Source organism: Trachymyrmex septentrionalis, unplaced genomic scaffold (genome assembly GCF_001594115.1).
Source record: "Trachymyrmex septentrionalis isolate Tsep2-gDNA-1 unplaced genomic scaffold, Tsep1.0 scaffold20, whole genome shotgun sequence".
Classification (NCBI taxonomy): domain Eukaryota; kingdom Metazoa; phylum Arthropoda; class Insecta; order Hymenoptera; family Formicidae; genus Trachymyrmex; species Trachymyrmex septentrionalis.
In genome coordinates, this window is record NW_017305180.1 from 5,329,997 (window position 1) to 5,349,414 (window position 19,418).

General features: G+C 34.6%; 4 protein-coding genes across 8 annotated transcripts in view; 2 read left to right on the forward strand and 2 right to left on the reverse strand.

Moving 5' to 3' along the window:
* Positions 1-3,889, reverse strand: part of LOC108747809 (DNA polymerase alpha catalytic subunit) — a 7,029-nt gene extending 3,140 nt beyond the window's left edge. Inside the window, exons 1-10 of the mRNA XM_018485614.1 lie at positions 3,807-3,889; positions 3,160-3,363; positions 2,659-2,980; positions 2,243-2,573; positions 1,793-2,167; positions 1,319-1,669; positions 1,041-1,242; positions 533-801; positions 261-377; positions 6-189 (exon numbers count right to left, since the gene is read on the reverse strand). Coding sequence (XP_018341116.1) covers positions 6-189; positions 261-377; positions 533-801; positions 1,041-1,242; positions 1,319-1,669; positions 1,793-2,167; positions 2,243-2,573; positions 2,659-2,980; positions 3,160-3,363; positions 3,807-3,822 — 2,371 coding nt within the window. The 5' untranslated portion in view covers positions 3,823-3,889. The remainder of the gene's footprint in view (positions 1-5; positions 190-260; positions 378-532; positions 802-1,040; positions 1,243-1,318; positions 1,670-1,792; positions 2,168-2,242; positions 2,574-2,658; positions 2,981-3,159; positions 3,364-3,806) is intronic.
* A 3,125-nt stretch (positions 3,890-7,014) lies between these two features.
* On the forward strand, positions 7,015-9,401 carry LOC108747811 (transport and Golgi organization protein 11). 4 transcript variants are annotated; one of them, XM_018485616.1, is made up of 5 exons: positions 7,015-7,174; positions 8,444-8,680; positions 8,800-8,894; positions 8,963-9,108; positions 9,186-9,401. In XM_018485616.1, exons 2-5 carry the CDS (start codon positions 8,455-8,457, stop codon positions 9,391-9,393), a joined length of 675 nt encoding a protein of 224 aa, XP_018341118.1. In that variant the 5' UTR covers positions 7,015-7,174; positions 8,444-8,454; the 3' UTR covers positions 9,394-9,401. The 4 variants fall into 4 exon arrangements, with proteins under 4 accessions (XP_018341118.1, XP_018341120.1, XP_018341119.1 ...); XM_018485618.1 differs by having other exon boundaries at positions 8,450-8,680; XM_018485617.1 differs by lacking the exon at positions 7,015-7,174 and adding an exon at positions 7,181-7,307.
* A 2,048-nt stretch (positions 9,402-11,449) lies between these two features.
* On the forward strand, positions 11,450-16,321 carry LOC108747687 (YTH domain-containing family protein 3-like). Of its 2 annotated transcripts, none has more exons than XM_018485330.1 (4): positions 11,450-11,632; positions 12,538-12,565; positions 13,253-15,030; positions 15,133-16,321. In XM_018485330.1, the coding sequence occupies exons 2-4, from the start codon at positions 12,541-12,543 to the stop codon at positions 15,172-15,174; spliced, it is 1,845 nt and encodes a 614-aa protein (XP_018340832.1). In that variant the 5' UTR covers positions 11,450-11,632; positions 12,538-12,540; the 3' UTR covers positions 15,175-16,321. The 2 variants fall into 2 exon arrangements, with proteins under 2 accessions (XP_018340832.1, XP_018340831.1); XM_018485329.1 differs by lacking the exon at positions 11,450-11,632 and adding an exon at positions 11,641-12,295.
* Positions 16,322-16,543: 222 nt separating this feature from the next.
* The window catches only part of LOC108747688 (EF-hand domain-containing protein 1-like), a 6,294-nt gene continuing 3,419 nt past the window's right edge, over positions 16,544-19,418 (reverse strand). Inside the window, exons 4-5 of the mRNA XM_018485331.1 lie at positions 17,851-18,302; positions 16,544-17,499 (exon numbers count right to left, since the gene is read on the reverse strand). Of these exons, the coding sequence (XP_018340833.1) occupies positions 16,696-17,499; positions 17,851-18,302 (1,256 nt within the window). The 3' untranslated portion in view covers positions 16,544-16,695. The remainder of the gene's footprint in view (positions 17,500-17,850; positions 18,303-19,418) is intronic.

Below are 19,418 nucleotides of genomic sequence, written 5' to 3' on the forward strand. Positions count from 1 at the left end.
TGTACCTGCTAAACAAGTAATTTGAAGTGCGAGTGGTATAACGTTGAGATCCATCACTATAGTTATAATGTATTTTGCTTCTTTTAATGTCACATGCATTAAATTTAACACTTTATCCGCTGTATTGAAAAATAATGGAGTTTCCGCTGGTGTAATCTCTTTATATTCGTGTTCCTTCGTCTTTAATACCTAAATATTTGTTAAAATTAATTGTTTGATCGTATGAACAATACAGTATCAATGTGCTGAATATGACTTACTGCGCTGCAAAGTGATTGCAGATCATAACTCCTGACTTTTAAGTTCAATTCTTTTGCCGAAATTTGTATATCACAAACTGGACGACCGACAAACGCTTGATTAAGGATTATTTTTCCCTGTATAAATATTACTCGTGTCATCTTGTGTTAGAAAAACTATCTTCGTATATTCATATGCCAATTACATAAATATAATTTTAGTGTATTACGTAAACATATTAATTGTATTATTTTAATTTTAATTTATTGAAAAGAGATAAGATATATTTTACCCTAAGTAAGGGAGGAGTCGATGATTTTAATCTTCCCATTCTGTTCCAATTAGATACTTTTAATGTAAACATTCTCTGCATTAAAACATCGAATTGAAATGCACAGTCGTAGCCTATTATTAAATCAGGATCCACTTTCTGCATTAAAGTTAGCAGCTCTTCGAGTAAATCACTTTCAGTTTCACATTTTATTATTTCGATATTCGGAACTTTCAGAAAGGCATCACGAATTTGCCGTGGCCAGGGGGTATCTCGCGGACGTGTGACAACTGTAAAAAGTTAATTAAAATTAATATTTAGTCTTTATATTAATGTCTTGATAAAACGAATAAAGAAACATCTTACAATTTAAAGGTAAATGGATGTCTTACTTTGTCGAGAATAAAAATCTTTTTTTTTTTTATTTAAATTTTTTTTTTATAAAACAATATTACATTCTAAAATATCAATTATTAAAAAAAAATGAAGGAAACAATTAATAAATAATGTAATGCAAAAGTAAACTTACAACAAAATTGACGTTCATAAGGCGGCTTTGGTGGTTCCTTATCGACATTGTACTTATGATGAATTAATACAACAACCATCACTACTTCATTCTGCAACTTCGCGTTCAAAGACATCCTCACATTTATAGTCGCTATCACCATTGGGGGCTTAGCTTTCTCTTGGGAACACAGCGATATATTGTCCATGTCTGAAGTAACAACCTGTTGTATTATAGTATAAAATAAATGTATCGAATTTATTTTTTATTATTGTAACATGATACATATGTTTACATACAATCTGTGGGCACCAAGCAAATCGCCCTGCAGTAGGCGATATATTCTTAATGTCTAACCAGCAAGGTCCCTTAATTTTTCGTTCTATAAGCAATAGCTCTAATGCATTCACTGTTGTGCCAAAGACGCGTTCTATCGCCGGACCCGAGTAATTCGAATCGATTGCTGGATAGCGTGCATTATATCTGACTTCCAAGTAGTCTGAAGTTTTCGGTGTACCCTCCTTTTCAAAGGAATAATGCTTCTTCACTTCTTTGCAATTGAACTCCATTATACGCATCTTATTGGCGTACTCATCAAACTCTTTATACACATCTTCCATGGTAGTTAATTGCGATTCAGTGTTTTTTATCTGCAATTCACAACCGTAAAAAAAGTTCTTTAGTAATAATTTAATAATAATTACAAAATACTAGTATATCCAGATATTGAATAAGACTAGAAACAAAAATACAACATTAGAAAATATACGTACATATTTTCTGGGCAAGAGATATATTCTCCTTGGTATACAGTGCATCATAACACAACATGAACAGTATGTATCATGGCTAGATACATAAGTCTTGCCGAAGAGATACACAGTTCCAGGATTCTTGTAAGGATTTTCATATGCATCCAGATAGTAGAACCTAAATACTTCTTCCTCATCTTTTGTCTTGACTAGTTGTGGCGCTACTTCTGTTAAGTCAACGGCATTACCGATTTTCATACTTTTGACAGAAGTTTTATGAGGAGTCTTTACACCTATTTCAGGAGTCTTTACATCTATTTTTTGAGATTTAACGTTATTTATCGATGATGAAAAGTCAGTATCCATACTTCCATCATCAAAATCTATTGTGGATAACTGCAATATATATTTTATATGTAGCTTCACTTCAATATAAATAATAAAATAAGATAATAAAACTAGACAACTCACATCTCCAACACACTCACTAAGATCCACTATAGGGGTATTTTCTTCCTCAATAATCTGACTTGCATTTTGCTCATTAGATTCCATTGATTTTTTTGTGCTTTGATCTTCTGGCTTTGAATTTTCTTCAACTTTTGTATAATTATTTAATTCTACTGGTTTACTTGTACTCTTCTTCTGTGGTGCATCAAATAATGTCATATCATCATCATCCTCAATTATCTGACTTTCACTTTGTGCAATATTATCAAAATTTGACACGATTGTCACTGGTTTTTCAGATATTATTTTATCAACTTCTTTTTGGTTCATAGACAAGGCCTGATATGTTTGTCTATAATAAATGTGTATGCATAACTATAATTAAGTTTTATAAAACATAAAATAACATAGTATAAATAGAATATTCATTAACTTACGTAATGTTAGAATGAACTGTATGACAAAATTTATTTTTGTTGCTTCCTGGTTTAGGACTACTTGTAGTCTTTTTATTGGTAGAAATTTCATTAAGCAATTCTCCCAAAATATCATCATCTTTAATCTGAACTACATTAACATCTTTCTTAGAAGGCATATTCCTAATCATACTTTGAATATCTCCTTTCTTCTTGTTCTCTTCCTTTTTTCTTTTTCTAGGACCAGCCATGCTATGCCTCTGTTTTCTCGCTTCCCGAATGCTTTCTTCATCCAGATCATCATCAAAAATTTCCCTTCCATCTTCGACATACCCACTTTCTCCTTCAATATTTTAATTTAAGTTTAATATATACATTTTTTATATCTATATCTTTTTATATTTCTTTGAAGTAGAAACTTAGATATATTTTAAGCATGTCATTTTTAATATAATATGTTTAAATATGTGTTTAGATGATAAAATATTTTTTACTAATAAAGTAGTATAAACTTTTACTTACCATCATCAACTATCCAATCATCTCGTTGGCGTTTTAAAACAGTATTACTGTATTCTTTCTCATCTATTTCATCATAAACATTTTCTAACTCTTCAACCTCATACTTGCGCTTGCTACCACTTCGAGCTTCCTTCAATCTTTCCAGAGCCGAGAGCCTGCCAGTTTTATCAATTTTCTGACGCCTGGACCTGCCAGACGTAGATGCTAAAATGTTATTCAGTAAAGTAAAACTGCAATAGTTATTTCAATTATATATGACACGATGAGAGTGTGATATAATACAATACATCCTACTATGTGATCATCCAAAAGAACTATTCTTTCAATTATAAGAATACAATTACCATCTACTGAATTATCAAAAATATACATTATAAACTTGAAGTCTATTTTCTATGAGCTGAAATAATATATATATTTAGAATTTAAAATAAAATAAGTATGTTTCGGGCAAATATTTGACAACGAAAAAAAGATTTGTAGTGCAGTCTAGTGCAGGAATAAAAACAGACTTATATATGTAAACAAAAGGTATGGCAAAGATCCGGATTGAAGATTTAGAGACTTCCACGAGTGCATGTAATAGCACATGTAATAACACACTTATCGCGGCGTGATGCTCAAAAATTATATTCGGTGGTACTTACCCTGCGAATCGTCCATTATATTCTTCTCGTAAAACACGTTTGTCAACACGAGCACTTACGCGGCATTTCACTTCATGATAGTTCCACAAGTTTTGGCGGGAAATAAATCTCCCAGCGAAAGAAATATCGTGATATCTCGGGATATTCGATTTAATTCGAGGGGAGTAGAATATTTATTTCATTGGTTAATTGAGTCAACTCCTAGTGAATTTGTTCACGTTGGTAGTTTTTACCTCGTTTACAAGATACAATCGATCTCCAGAATGATTCGAGAAATTTTAATAAAGCACATATTTCCTGAAAAAAAAAACGGAAGACAGATATTATTATAGATAAATAATCAGAAATTGATCTTACAATTAGAATCAAGATAATTTTTAATATTCTATATATAATGAATGAATGTCGCCCTAAAGCATTATTTTTATGTATCTCACTCTATTTAGGCTGCATTCCACTTAATACTCGCAACGCTCGCGAGCATCGTTTGTCCTTGTTTAATATTGGATAAACAACAAGGATAAAATAATTCCACGCGCGTTGCGGGCGTTAAGTGAAACGCACCTACTCTTGTTTATGGTTCTTACGTGATTCTTGAGAAATTCATTTCGTAAAATCAGGAATGTTACAAGGTTGCAAGGTTGCACCACTGCATCGCACAGTTTGAAAATTCGCGCATTGCAGCAATGGTTGTTCGTTGGGATGTCAATGCCTTTAAGGAGGTTTCGCACAACGATAAAAGACACGGAGAAAAATTTACAAGTAACAAAATGGACAACAGAATATTTTTCTCAAGGTATTATTGCTACAAATCTCCCCGAAATTCATAACCTCGCTGGACGATAAACGATTTGCAGAACGTAAAAAAAAAGCTCCTTCTAGAGCTTAGATTTTTGCATGAATGCCCGTTTCTACCAATGTAGTTTAATTTTAATCTTGGTTCAATTAATTCTTCATCCCTAATTCTAAGAATTAGAAAATATGAGGAGCACACAAATTGAACCACAATTAAAATTAATTTATTGCTAGAAATAGCTAGGCTTAAGTAGATTACTTTTGCATAATTGCATGATTGGTTTTCTTCCCATCTCTTTTGTGTTTTACATTATGATAATTACTTTAACGTAATTACAGACATTCTATCAGTTTTCTATGTAAACCAAGACCCCGCAGACCATTAGAAGGATATGTACGTCGTACGAATTCTTTACAATATGAACCATGGAAAATGCAAAATTTTCATAAGGTATACATTTGATAATATTTTGCAAAATTATATCCAAGTTTGATTGTGAAATACTATTAGTACTATTACATAATACGATGTAAAATAAGAGTTTTAATTTATCGATTGAAAATATTTTATGCGCAAGTGCACAGACTTAATTTAAAACGATTTTACAGAACAAAGTTGGCATATAATATACGACTAATTAATAAATGAATTAAAAAACTCTTGTATTATCTCTTGTCTTATCTCTTAAACAGATGGTATATCATTTTTAGATTTTTGATCCATTACAGATTTACATACAACCTGTATCACAAACTAAGTATGGAAACTCTTCTAAAAATAAAGAATTAATGGAAAATTCTTTGGCGGAATCTAGAAAGAACTGTTGGTTATCTCAAATTCACCAAACTAGAAAAAGATTTTCTAATTTATTATCGATATCTTCTTTGCCTAGAATATTAGTAAGTGTTATCATTGGTATAATTTTAGGACTAATTTTTTTGTATATAACAAAAAAAAGTACAAATGGAAAAAAAACATAGTTTAAGTCGATTGTTTACACAAGTCAAAAATCATAAAATAGAATATTACAGTCAAGGTTTAGTCAACAAATTTATTGCAGATTCACAGCAATTTTTTTGCATCATATTTTGTCTAATTTACGTTAGCCATAGTTATTATTTTTTGCATAATAATTATAATTGCTTGATATTTCTTCCTCTTAAAATGACAAAATAACTACAAAATGATAAAAATGTCAAATCAGAAACTTTATTTTTTTTTTCATATCAGTTATATTTATGTGATTATGTAAACAATTATTATAGGTGCAAGAGAAAGTTATAAAATTTATTTCTCAATTTAAGAGAATATAAAACTTAGTAATAATAATAATAAACCTTGTTAATATTTGTTATTATTTGTTGTTGATTTATATATATTATCTATATCTACATATTATTTTGTTATCAGTATTTTTTATACAAGATTAATTTTATTGAATTAATTTTGAGTTAATCTTTTTCGTTACAAAATTATTTTTGTATATAATGTTTCATTTTTATACTAATGTATAAGTTATTAATTATAATCATCAAGCATTGTCAAATATTATATTTTGTTTACTGCCCATTAAAGTTTTCCAAAACCGCAGGGAATATTATAGATCACTGTTATAATTATGCGTATAAAAATAACAGATTCTTGATTTATAACAATAAGATTTTTATTTTGTATGCGAATTATGATTTAATTATATTGTAATAAACGATTATGTTGTAAACCTATTATTCAATGTATATTATATTAATAATTCATCTTGTAATATAAGTCTTATATTATTGGGTTTTATAATGTGATTCGTCTGGTAAAAATTGGTATTAAAATTCAAATGACGCATAATTTTTGCGCGTCATGTTCGATTTTACCTCCAATAGAATGGATGCATTAGAAACCTTCAAGAGAAAATCTGGCAAAGCCATAGAACTTATAGTAATGGAACAGAAATAGCTTATCCAATCAATGAGTGGAAAATGTGAGCAAGACTGGGCGACAGAAAATGTATATTTTTATCCTGCTCAGTAAGGAACTTTGTACAATAAAAGAAACAGAGAACAGAGAATAAGAATTTCAACCTATCAGAAATCATATATTGTAGAATATACAGTTTCTAATAGGTTGAAATTCTTATTCTCTCTGTTCCCTGATCCTTTTATTGTGTGGAGCCCCTAACTTTTCTTCTTTCTGCGCACGTATCAAAAGAGGATAGAAAGATATTTCTGTCCTTTTTAGTTTTGCTCATAACTCAACGTAATTGCCCTTTCATTATTATAAATCAAGTTTTGATTGATGCAGCCATTGTGACAAAATTTTCATGTTATCTTTGTTTAACTTTCGGTAAATAACAAAGATGAAGTGTTCTAGGTACACCAGTGTGCACCATCATGGCGAACGTTTGCCAGACTCTTCTCCTAGAGGGTCTCTAGGGTGCACCACTCGTGACCACTCTACGTAGTACGTCGTCCTACATGGCTGTATAACCTATGCTCGAATTTTAACCCGTCAAATTTATAACGAACTTCAGAGAGAAGATTTTATATCTGACTAATCTCGACGAACCACGGGTTGCAAGAGGGTAAATATTCTTTTCTTTACAGTGAAATGCTCGCATAACGACATTGCTTGGTTGCTAACAATCTGCATCTATTTATGATCGCTTCGCGGATGATAATGTAATCCCGGATGATTTTGGAGCAACCCGAGCCTCGGTAATGATTTCTAGCCGTATATCTAATGTTTGTCATGGATGAGTGAGTGATAAAAAAAACAAAGAGAAAGATTATACGCTGATCTTTGTATCTCGACGATTGTGCTTGTGTGAAATATATTATTGACAAAGAGATATTGCAATGTGCATTTAATTAATCAGTTTAAAAAGAATACTGTTATTTTGCAACTTAAAATAAAGAGTGTAGCTGAACTAGTATACGTTCATTATACTTAAAATAGAAAGAGATATATATTTAAAGTTTAAAAGCGAGATAGAAAAGCTGCACTCTCCACAAATCACATCGTTGGTATATCATTTTAATCTTGTTTACCAAATGTTAAACAGTCAAAGTTTCATAACATTTTCTACTGGAACAATTAATGCAATACTGATACACAATTTAATGCAATTTAATTCTTTTAAGGTTATCATGACAACAAAGAATATATATGCAATTAAAAGGATTAAATTATTTATTAACACTGAAAATATGTGAATTGATTTGTACTCAGTGTATACAAATGTTTTTTGTTTACGCACTAGTTTTTTTTAGCAGAAAATGCTATTAGTGCTATTCAGTACAGCAACAAAAAATAGGATTCAAAAAATATATATTTTAATAAAACATATATTTTAAATAACTTAAAATACATGTCTTTTAATATATGTATCTTTAACTCTATTTTAAACTCTAAATATATATATCTATTTTATTTTAAGAGAAGTAATTCAGCTACAAAGAATAGATCAAATCTGACTTTCTTATTGTTATTATACGTTAGGATTCACTGTTTATGCATTATAATAACTTATAAACTATTTGAAAAACACATTTTATATGTTTTTTCTGATATATGAAGATTTTTGTATCAATGTATCAAAATAAGTGTATTAAAACACAGGCTGATATTTTCACAGTTGGTTCTTTTTTTGAGATTGTTTTCAGTAATGTCTTAAGAAGCTAATAGGTTTTATAATTGACCTATGATATTTTAGAATTGTATTAAATAAGATGGTCTTAAATATAAGAATATCGACTATAAATACCAGTCTAAGCACTGATCATAAAGCTTATTTTGTAGATAATATTATACTTCAGTTTATATGGCAATCGCCATTATAATAAAAATACAGTTTCAGTTATAATGTCAAAGACACACAGTCCAACGCATTTTAACGGAGAAACAGACAACTTTTATGATCCAAACTTTCCTGCTGATATTAACACGCGGATGCGAGTTCCCAAGAGCATTCGTGTAAACGGAGATTATCCAGACGAAGACATTGCTATTACAAATAGAGCTACGTGGAATCAAAAACCTGGTATGGACAAACTTGAAATGCATGTGCCAGAGAGGATTCTTGTTGTCGGTGAGATTTTATTTTGAATGACTAAAATATTTTGCATTTGTGACAGAAATATTTTACTATTTTACTATTTTACTTTGCTTGCTCTTTTGTACTAAGCTTGTATAAATTATTCATTGCAGGACAAGAGCAACATGTTGGTACTAAGGCACCTCCGCCAGAGATTATTTTAGAAAATGCTGTAATGCGCACTGAGCCTGCTATAGTTAGAGTACAGGTAATATATATTATATTATATTTAAAAAATGAATTGATAATTTGTCAAATATTTATCATTATCGACAGACACCTCCGAGAATCTTGACTCTGGACAATCACTACTTCCCAGCAGTGGATGAAGATGACCCTCCTATAAATCACAATGAAATTGCAAAACCAGTGGATGTACCTAAAACATATAATGCAGAAACACAAATAACAAGACATGTCAGGTACGGAACTCTAGATATTACTAGGATAGAATTTTTTGCAGAATACTTTGTTTCTTATTTGTTTTCCTTTTATACAGAGAACAGACACCCTTTAATGCTCTCGACGTGTCTCTGCCGCCCACTGAAGAAGTTCAGCACTTACGTCGTCAAGTAGGTAAATTAAACCGCAGAGTGATGGCACTCGAATTAGACATGCTACATCGCCAGCAAAGAGACAAGCTCCTGTATATCGCGACCGTAGCATATTTCATTTTAAAAGCTTTCTCCTGGCTAACCAGAAATTGAAGTAAATTGAAAAGAAGAAAGGAATAAAAAAAAATGCCAGAGATATTTATTTCCTTAAAACAAAAAATGATAAACCAGCATTGAGTCATTCTTGCTGTAAGAAAGTATAACCAAAGACTTTTTATCACAGTCTCATATAATCGGTTATTGGAGATAAACGACGATGCGAACACGATATAGCATACGCGTGTGAGTGTTTCTATACCATATAATTAGGAAGACAGATGAAAAGTATAATGATCGGATTGTCTTATCATATTAAAAGTAAATCTCGCTTAACTTTAAAGAATATGTGTGTACTCTGTTAGATTTGACAATATGTTATTGTTAATGTATATAAAACATTCGGGGAATTAATAAACTGGGTCAATTTTCATATAATGAATATACCAGATAATCATCGCATGTATACTAAATTGATCAAATGAATATCTCATTGAATATATCTCAATTTTATTTTTCAATTTTATTTCAGTATTATGATGACAGTCCTAGAAATGATTTATTTTTTTTCGATATATCATAAAAATGATATTCGTTGTTACATTAATTCAAGTAGTATGATTTATTCCTAAATAGTTATTTTCTGTGGCCATAGCAGTTAGAATTGTAATCTTATCTAATATTGTGACTAATGAGATAAATAAAGTGATTATTACCAAAATTTTATAACGTTACAAATGTACATTGTATAAAATTATGTAATTAAGAGTAATTCTGTACTTATGAGACACTATGAGTCAGCATGAAAACCTTTGTGACAAATTATATTTAACTTTATTTTTGTACTTCATATATCTTTTGTCATTTAGATTACTTACAGATAATTGCTTTTAAAATTGTAATAAAAGTGTATGTTAATATATTTTGTGAAACATTTTTTTTTGTTACATTATTAGAACAAAAGACTTTTATATTTTCCTTTAAAAAATTAAATTAAGAAAATTTTGAAATTTTTGTTGGTACTATCTTTAACTTCTAATTACGCTCCCATACTTATTTTCAAATTCAGGTGATTTATATTATCGAAAAATCTCGCTGTTGATAATTATTCATATTCTCTTTTTCCATTTTAACATACGGAATTAGGTGTAATCACAATACATTTGATAAAAAATTGTTAATTAAAATACATATAATCAATTGTGCTGCAATCATTGGTAATTGTCGATAACGAGAAATTTTCCAATAATTTAAAGCTAAATTCAAAAATAAGTATAGAAATGTAATTAGAGGTTAAAAATAATACCAACCAAAATTTTAAAATTTCCTAGAACTCTAAAAAAGTGAAAAATGTATACTTTAAAAAAATCAATAAATTGCTAAGCGTGATTAGATATAAGGGAACATTAATAAATTATAAATAAAATTCCAAGAATTGCAATTTTGAAAATGTTTTAAATTATTTCTGAGATTACAAATGCAAGAATTTTATTTCTTAAAAATAAATGAAGTATCGGAAAAATATAATCGAAGAAAAATAGCACAAATTGAAATTTCAGTTTTACAATTTTTAAAGGTTTATTATAGATTCTTTTTTTTGTTATCTACGTTTAGGATTTATCTATAAAATTAGTGTTTATTTCTACCAACATAGATTAACTTTAATCTCAGTTTAATTTATATACTATATATTTATATACTATATTATTCTAATTCTTAGGTTATTCTAATTCATAATCCATTCTTATCCATCTACAATCTTAAGATGTTATAATCCAATTACAGTGCTATATATTAGCATTTTAAGATATTTATACTTAAGACAATCTTAAAATAAGAACGGGATTATAAATACCGGCAATTGGAAAAAAATAAAGTGAGTTAAATCAAAATTAAAGTTAACCTTGGTAGAAATAAACGTACGACTATTATACTAATGCAATACAAAATTATGATAAATATTTAAATACAATATATTATATCACAACGAGAGATATGATATATGACATCGCCTTAAAAGAAAAGAGAAGGATATATCCGAAGACGGCTCTTTATCACTGCAGCTAACTTCACGCTCCATGTATGTGATGTGTTTTTATTCTTGAAATAAATATTATTTTCGCATTTAAAACGAGACAAGGCTATAAGTCAAGTTTTTAAAAGAATAGCTGAAGGCACGTAATTGAAAGTAGACGATTCTCACGACGTACGACAGATTTTTCGAAGTCTGCTTTGGAAGACCTGGTGACATTCGTTGGAGAGCGCGGGTTGGCGCGCCTGCGAGTGAACACAGGAGGTCAGTGCACGTCACGTAGTTGTTGCTCGAAGCCGAGGAATCCCTTCCGGAGACTTCGGTTATTCGTGGTGGCTGTCGTGCCGTAGGTGGGATACGCAGCATCGAATTGCTCCGTCAAAGACTTCCGAGCGGGCCGGGGACATTTGGTGCGCGGTCAGGCTCGATCTGCTCACGCTTGGTTCGCGCTCGACGAGACTGCGGCCACGTCGGGCGAACGCACGCGCGCGCGCGCGCGGAGGAACAGCGGGAATCGCGGTAGAGAGAGAGAGCGAAATCGTGGACGCCGTGCGTGAGACAACCCGGGTGTGCGAACTACGAAGCAGCCGAGTTCCATCGCGATTCAGCGAGCGAACGAGAGAAAGAGAAAGAGAGAGAGAGAGAAAGCGAGAGAGAGAGAAAGAGAGAGAGAGAGAGAGAGTGAGAAAGAAGCAGACGAGATCGCTGGATGCAATCGCGTTCGCGGTCGTCCCAGCCGGTGCACCCTTTGATTCGATCGCCTAATCTATCCTAAGATACCTAGCTCGTCTCCTTCCGATACAATCGCCGCCGCCACCGCCGCCGCCGTCGTTCGACGCCCGCCGCCGACGACGACGACGACACGCGAGGCAGCCGCGCGAGTCGCAGGTTATGTCAAGCGGATTGGCAGGCGCTGTCTCAAACCAGGTCAGTGTGTTGTGTTGACGCGATACGCGCCGCGCTGCACCGCGCGCTGTGCCGTACCGCGCCGCGCTGTGCTGTGCCGTGTCGTGCCGTGTCGTGCCGTTGCTGTTGCCGTTGCCGCTCTATCGCGGCAGGACAACTGATACATACCTCCCTTCCTCGTTGCCTCCCCCCTGCTACCGTTACGCTGCCGAGAGTTGGCACTTCTCTAAATTTTGTATGTTTTTTCATGCAACGGTATGCAGCGGATGAAAGGACAAACCGGCAACCAAGGTGAGTAACCTACGCCAGAAACTCACACCCTGACGACCTTCCTCCTCGGTGTTACTTATTCGTCGTCACACGTCGTCTAGAGTTCTCATAGAGGAAGCGCGCGAGTTGAATTGAGAGCAGCGAAGAGCAAACTTTTATTGGAGGATAATACTACGTTAATCATTCGGATGCTCGGAGAAATGTAGTTGTGTATACATTGAACGTGTGAGGTTTGTGATATAGCCGAAGAATAGATCTTGTTGCCTGTATAATGAAGAAATTGAACCTGGCAGAATGTTCTCCAGAATGAAATTAAAAGATTCTTTTTATGCACTATATAATATGAATCTCTGAATCTCTAGAATACAACAATTAGTTGATCCTTTTTTTATCATTACATTTAATTTTTAAATCTTTCAACTTGTATAACTAACTATCGAGTTATACATATTGGATGTACTTGTCTTTTGTTAATTTACTATCTGTATTTACTATCTATAACTTCAATGTAAGGTAACAATAAAGAGCTATAAATCATAGTACTATTCTAGTATCTATAATGCGAGTTTATATTTACTTTGGAAACCGTCTTGAAATTAATAATATTAACAATCTATTTGAGAAACAAGCAATATTTTGGTTGCTGTCTTATCACGTATGCTACGTATACATTTGAACACTAAGTAAATGCAGTTCTGTTTCGGACAGTGAGCAATGGTCCTAAGGAACACCAGCAGCAACAGCAAACGGAGCATGCCGCTGGCGAGGACACTGGTTTCGACTCGTGGCGGGGCGGCAACAATGCTCAGCATCACTCGAGTTATCCGATCGGCACCGGCGATCCGTACAGCCCGTACTACGCCGGTACCTCGTTCCCTTATCAGACCTTCGGCGCCGGTGATGGCACTTGGTCGAACGGTACCGATCCAGTCGCCTTTCTGTCTGGTTACGGTGGTCAAATAAGCCACGATGCATACAGCATGGATGGCATGTTCTCGGCATCGGCAGCCGGCGGTGGTTTCAGCGCGTTCGGCCAACCGCCGTTCAACTACTTCCACGGCAACGGCGACTTCAATACGTGGGGTACACCAAGGAGGACCAAGTACGAGGATTACTATCAACCACCGCGCGGCAACGAGAGCTATGTCAATCCGGCGGCGAGCGGTACCGGCGAGATCAAGACCATCGAGCAGGGCGTGCAGGGTCTGTCGATCGGTGGCAGTGGTGGCGGTGAGTTGCCACGGCAAGATCAGCAACATCCGCAGCAGGCTACGGCGCAGCAGATCAAGCCCGAGCCGAAGGAACCGAGAAAGATAACGTGGGCGAGTGTGGCGAGCCAGCCGGCGAAACCGGTGCCGCCACTCTCGTCCTCGCAAGGAATGAAGAAAAAGGCAGGCATGCCGCCACCGCCTATCGTGCCAGGTAAGCACAATATGGACATCGGGACGTGGGGCGAGGGCAAGTCTTCCGCACCGCCGCCGCCTACGGCACTCCCGCCGCCGCAGGTGCAGCCGCCGATTCCGCCGCCGCCGCCGCCCGTCCAGAGGCAGCAACGACCGCAGCAGCCCCCACAGCCGTGTTGGAACAGACAACCATCCGCAACGGCAACCCCACCGATCCCGCAACCACAGTCACAGACGCAAATCCATATGCCGCCGCAATCGCAGCAGCATCAGCAGTCACATCAACATCATCATCAGCAGCAACAACATCAGCAAGTGCAGCAACAGCAGCATCAACAGCAGCATCAACAGCAGCAGCAGCAACAACAACAACAACAACTTGTCCAGGGCAACCAGTCGCATCCGGTTCTCGATGAACTGAAAGTAAAGAACGATTACAATCCCGTGGAGTTTGATCAAACCGCGCCTGGCGCGAGGTTTTTCGTGATCAAATCTTACTCGGAAGACGACATCCATCGATCCATCAAGTATGAAATTTGGTGCAGCACGGAGCATGGTAACAAACGGCTGGACCAGGCTTATCGGGAGGCGAGTCGCGAAGGTGCGCCTCTTTATTTGTTCTTCTCTGTAAATGGATCCGGTCATTTCTGCGGCATGGCGCAGATGGTCTCCCCTGTTGACTATCAGAGCAACAGTAGTGTCTGGTCTCAGGACAAGTGGAAGGGTCAGTTTCGCGTCCGTTGGATATACGTGAAGGATGTTCCTAATGTGCAACTGCGACACATTAAGCTTGAGAACAATGAGAATAAACCGGTGACCAACTCGCGAGACGCACAAGAGGTCCCGCATGCGAAAGGTGTCACAGTATTGCGCATCCTGCATACTTATCGTCATTCTACAAGCATCTTCGACGACTTCGGGCATTACGAGCGCCGGCAAGCCGAGGAGGATCAGCGTAAAGCCCCAAACAATCCTATACAACATCATCATTCTTCCTCTAATCATAGAAATAGAGGACATGTCTCAGATATGTCCAGAGACCACCATCAGCATGGTCATCAGCCTCATCTGCATCAGCGCAAGGTAGATAGATTCTATTGAATTTTCTTCGATCTGCACTACGAAATCTTCAAACAGGATTCGCTTACGATCATTTAATGATTATTATATATTATTTTGTTGTAGGAGCGTGGTGGTCGTAGTGGTAGAGGAGGTTCGCGCCAGTAGCGCTTAATACTGGAGAGATGTAATGCTGTTAACGAGAGTAATCGATGTAAAGGAAGCACGCTACGACTAATAATCACGTCCTACAAGTTATCTTTGCTTTCCCGGATCCACGATGGGCTTCTTCTGATTTCCTGTGATCGAACATTTGTTGTTGACCTCGGCCGTGTTGTTCTTTCGTTAAAATGATTAATCCGATAATCAGATAACACTAGTATCGCGTCGGCATCATCGTAAAATAATATATAACCGCAACTTCTAAGGAAAAGGACGAGAAGAGAAAGAGAAAGAGAAACTCCTTAGCGGAAGGATAATGCACTATTTCGAAGGATATTTGATTAACTCCCTGACGATTATAAAGTATATATAGTGTGGTGTTGCGTGCTCTATTCATCGAAAGGTGTTTCTTAAACGTACAAATCATAAAACAGGACAGAAGACAGAAAAGAGGAAAAGGAGGGGGAAAAGAGGGAAAGAAAGAAAACGCGATATAGAAGAAAAATAAAAAAACTGTAATATGTGGACTAATCCTTGTAAAATGCTTAAACTTTTGTTGAAAATGAAAAAATCTATACAAGAACATTATATTATAAACAAGTGTCATTTGGATTGGTTATATATCGTTTTAAATACCAATGAACATTCAATCTGGTGCCTGCAGCTCGACAGAAGGGTCGAATTCCCCCTTAATTGTTAATAAGGTGCAGGGGCTTGTTACAACGTCCTCAGTTGTATTTATAACCATCATGCTTCACAAAATGAATTATACAGAAAATTATTGGCGTTTATTTTAGCGCGTATTCTATATCTGTATTGCGAATATATCATCTATTATTATATTATTCATGGACTACAGAGAAATGAGTTGAAAATAATATAACTAAAAGTGAAATAATATTACAATTAATCTACTGTAATGTACACGATTACGACGATCATTATTATTGTACCATTTGATGACATTTCATGAGATATGATTCTTATTGTTAAACGCATCTCTGTTCTCTGTTTTTTCATTAGATAATAACATTCTTTGCAATGATGGCAACCTTATATTGTGAGTGATACTGAATAATGTAAACGAATTCATATTCCTTGATCAATATGTAGAAACAGATTCTGAGTATTATAACGGTACTAAGTAGATGTTCTTTTTTATAATTAATTTTTTGTCTTAAATAGATTTTTTTACATTCAAAGTCAATTTTTAAATTTTATAAAATTTATATTTAATTAAAAATAAAGGCCAATTTTAAATAAATTTTTTATTTGATTTTATATTAACTCAAAAACTTGATAATTTTGATGTTGAAATGACATTTTGCTTTCGATTAAAAAGAAATTTGAATTTGTTTCAAGGGAACAATTTTTTTTCAACATTATTCAGAATTACTCTGTATATAAGGCAGTGCTATTTTTATAAAGAACGAAAAGAATTGTTTGTAAAATTTATTAGCAAACCTTATAGGTTGAAGCATCGGTATTGAAAACGCCGATAAATCCATTTATGCGTTAATTAATTAATTAAGCCGTTGTCAATTCTTTACAACCAGTCATATCAAATTCTTTGTTCATGCATTTGCCTGTACTAATATCATCCTCGATGTTTTTCGCGGCTACATTAGTCGCGAAAAGTTTTTGTTCATCCTCCAGCATTTGTATCTTTTTAACTTCAGCGTCCATGTCGTCCTGTAGCATACCCTGATGTAGAAAATAATTGCGCAGATTCTCCAGGACTTTCTGGGAAAATTTGTCGCGATTTGCGTCAACATAGCGATACACGAATAGATCAGTGCCAGTAATGATAAAGCGATGATTAAACACGTTGATACGTGCGCCAATGAAAAAATCCTGCGGCGTGTAGTACTCTGGATTATCGTTTCCTGTGTACGGCTTCGGAATCAATCTGGAGGATAGGAAGCAGCCCTCACGTCGACCAGAATTTGGCTTCTCGATCTCAATGATTTGAATGGTACCGTTACTTAGGCTATACTCCAGCACGAAATCACGGCCCTCATCCTCTGGGTGTATCGCATCCATTCGAGCGGAGTAGCGCAGCTTCTTTGGGAAGTTCGTCAGCTGGCGAATGACATTCTTCTTGGGTGGCTTCGGTATAAACGACAAACAGCTAGCGTACGTATCCTCGGGACTGCCGAACTGTATGTGCGGTGGTATCTCGTATTTCGGTGCTGGCCTTTCCATTTTTGTGGGGATCGGAATCGCGTCCGGTTGCGGTGTACCTAGCATGTCAGAGTAATATTTGCGCGTGAAAGCATCGCAGTTATACAGTAGAAAGCATCGTCCGAATAGGACGATCGTTTCGCCTACCTGAAAACAAAATAACAATAGGGTTTATCATTTGCTTTTATTTACTCTAAAGAAACATGTAAATATATATTTTACTGAATTTATTTGTGTTGCGCTTTGAAATCGTCGATGTTAAAATTTTTAATTTTATCAATTTACAAATTTAATTTTCAAATTTGGCATTATCTTGAAATGTAAAAGAGAAGCTCGTTTGTTAATGGATTTTTACTTGAGTTACCTTTCAGATAATTTTTAAGATTGCATTTTATAATCAAACATGAAACAGGATTTTATCATTGAATTACAGTATTATTTATTTAAAATACAATATTGCATCCACAACAAAGTGTATGAGGCTGAAATAAGCCTTACTCTAAAATCTCGCGGTGTATAGTATTCAACGATCTCGGGATCTCCATATTCCATGTAGATACTCGGGTGCCAAGACGGCAAATTTCGCCAGTTCTTAGGCACACGCATTCGCTTCAGCAACATCACCACAGGGTCCTTGCCGTCATTGAGTTCGTGAATCTCTCGGATCGCCACGGTGTCATCCGTCAGGAAATACATCACCCGATAACGATCTCCACTCCACGTTGCATCAAAAGTCAGCACCATACCATCGTATTCGAGAAAGCGTCGCCTGGAATCGTCGCTCACCACTCGTGTGATCCCTGTTGGTGTCCTGCACATGGCATCACGCCATTCAGTGTAAGGATCCGCAGGAAGATTTTCCTTTTCACCGACATCGATACCTTGACTCGTCAGGAACTCTCTGGTGAATAGGTCACAATCGACGATGTGATAAACCACGCCATAGATACCTAGAAGAAATATGTTTCATTTAATTAAAGATCATTAATTTGTACGTTCGATCTAATACAATATAAATGTACGCATATGAATGTGTGTATTTATATTTTAATAGTTATAAGGATTTAACATTTGGTATTTTAATAGTAATATTAAATTTTAAACGTATATGCGTACACATACGCATAAGTGCTTTAGAATTTCTTTGGACTTAAGAAATTCTGAGGCTTTATGTGATGATTAAAAACATATTTCAAAGAAAAAAAGCCTTATTAAAAAATGCATAAGGATATCGGGTGTGTATATAATATATGTATGTAGAATAGAATAGAATATTTATTCGCTTCAGCATATTTACATGCCAAGAAGGGGACTTGGTTTACAATTCTCGTTTAACTCATTCATACCTTTCACACATTTTTATTTGCTAATTCTTCTTATTTCCTACCCTTATAGTCAACTATATACTTTTGTGTGTGTGTGTGTGTGTGTGTGTGTGTGTGTGTGTAAAATTTCAAAATTATATATATTTTTAATTCTTATTTTATTTACTTCCATTTTATGCATAATTTTTGTTATAATGCTTGAAAATATAATTTTAAGCTACAAAATGATATATATATATATATATATATATATATATATATATACATGTATAAAGAAATGTAAAGGTACATAAAGAGTTACAAAAAATCATACAGGTACATAAAAAGATATTCAAAAACATGAAAAAATAGTTATATATAGTAAGATCATAGAATACAGTTGAGCAGATATCTCTTCGTTCTCTAAGTTTGTTTCTTCATACATATTCATATTGGATTATTCCTGCTCTCGTGGCACTAGAATCGATTCTTCCGTTCCTACATAATTATTTACGGCACAATCGGACTCGTTACTCATCAATATCAGATAACTGAATTTTTCTTTGGCCGTCAATCTGAAATTTTTTAAAAATATGCAAAAATCATTCACGTTCTACAAATTTCTTTAAAATAGATAGAAATAGATAGTTACAAATAAAGATAAATATATACCCTGGTGAAAATTTTTCTCATAATTTTCATACGAATAGTAATATTTTTCAGAAATACTCAGAAATATTCGGAAAATTTACATCTTCTCTC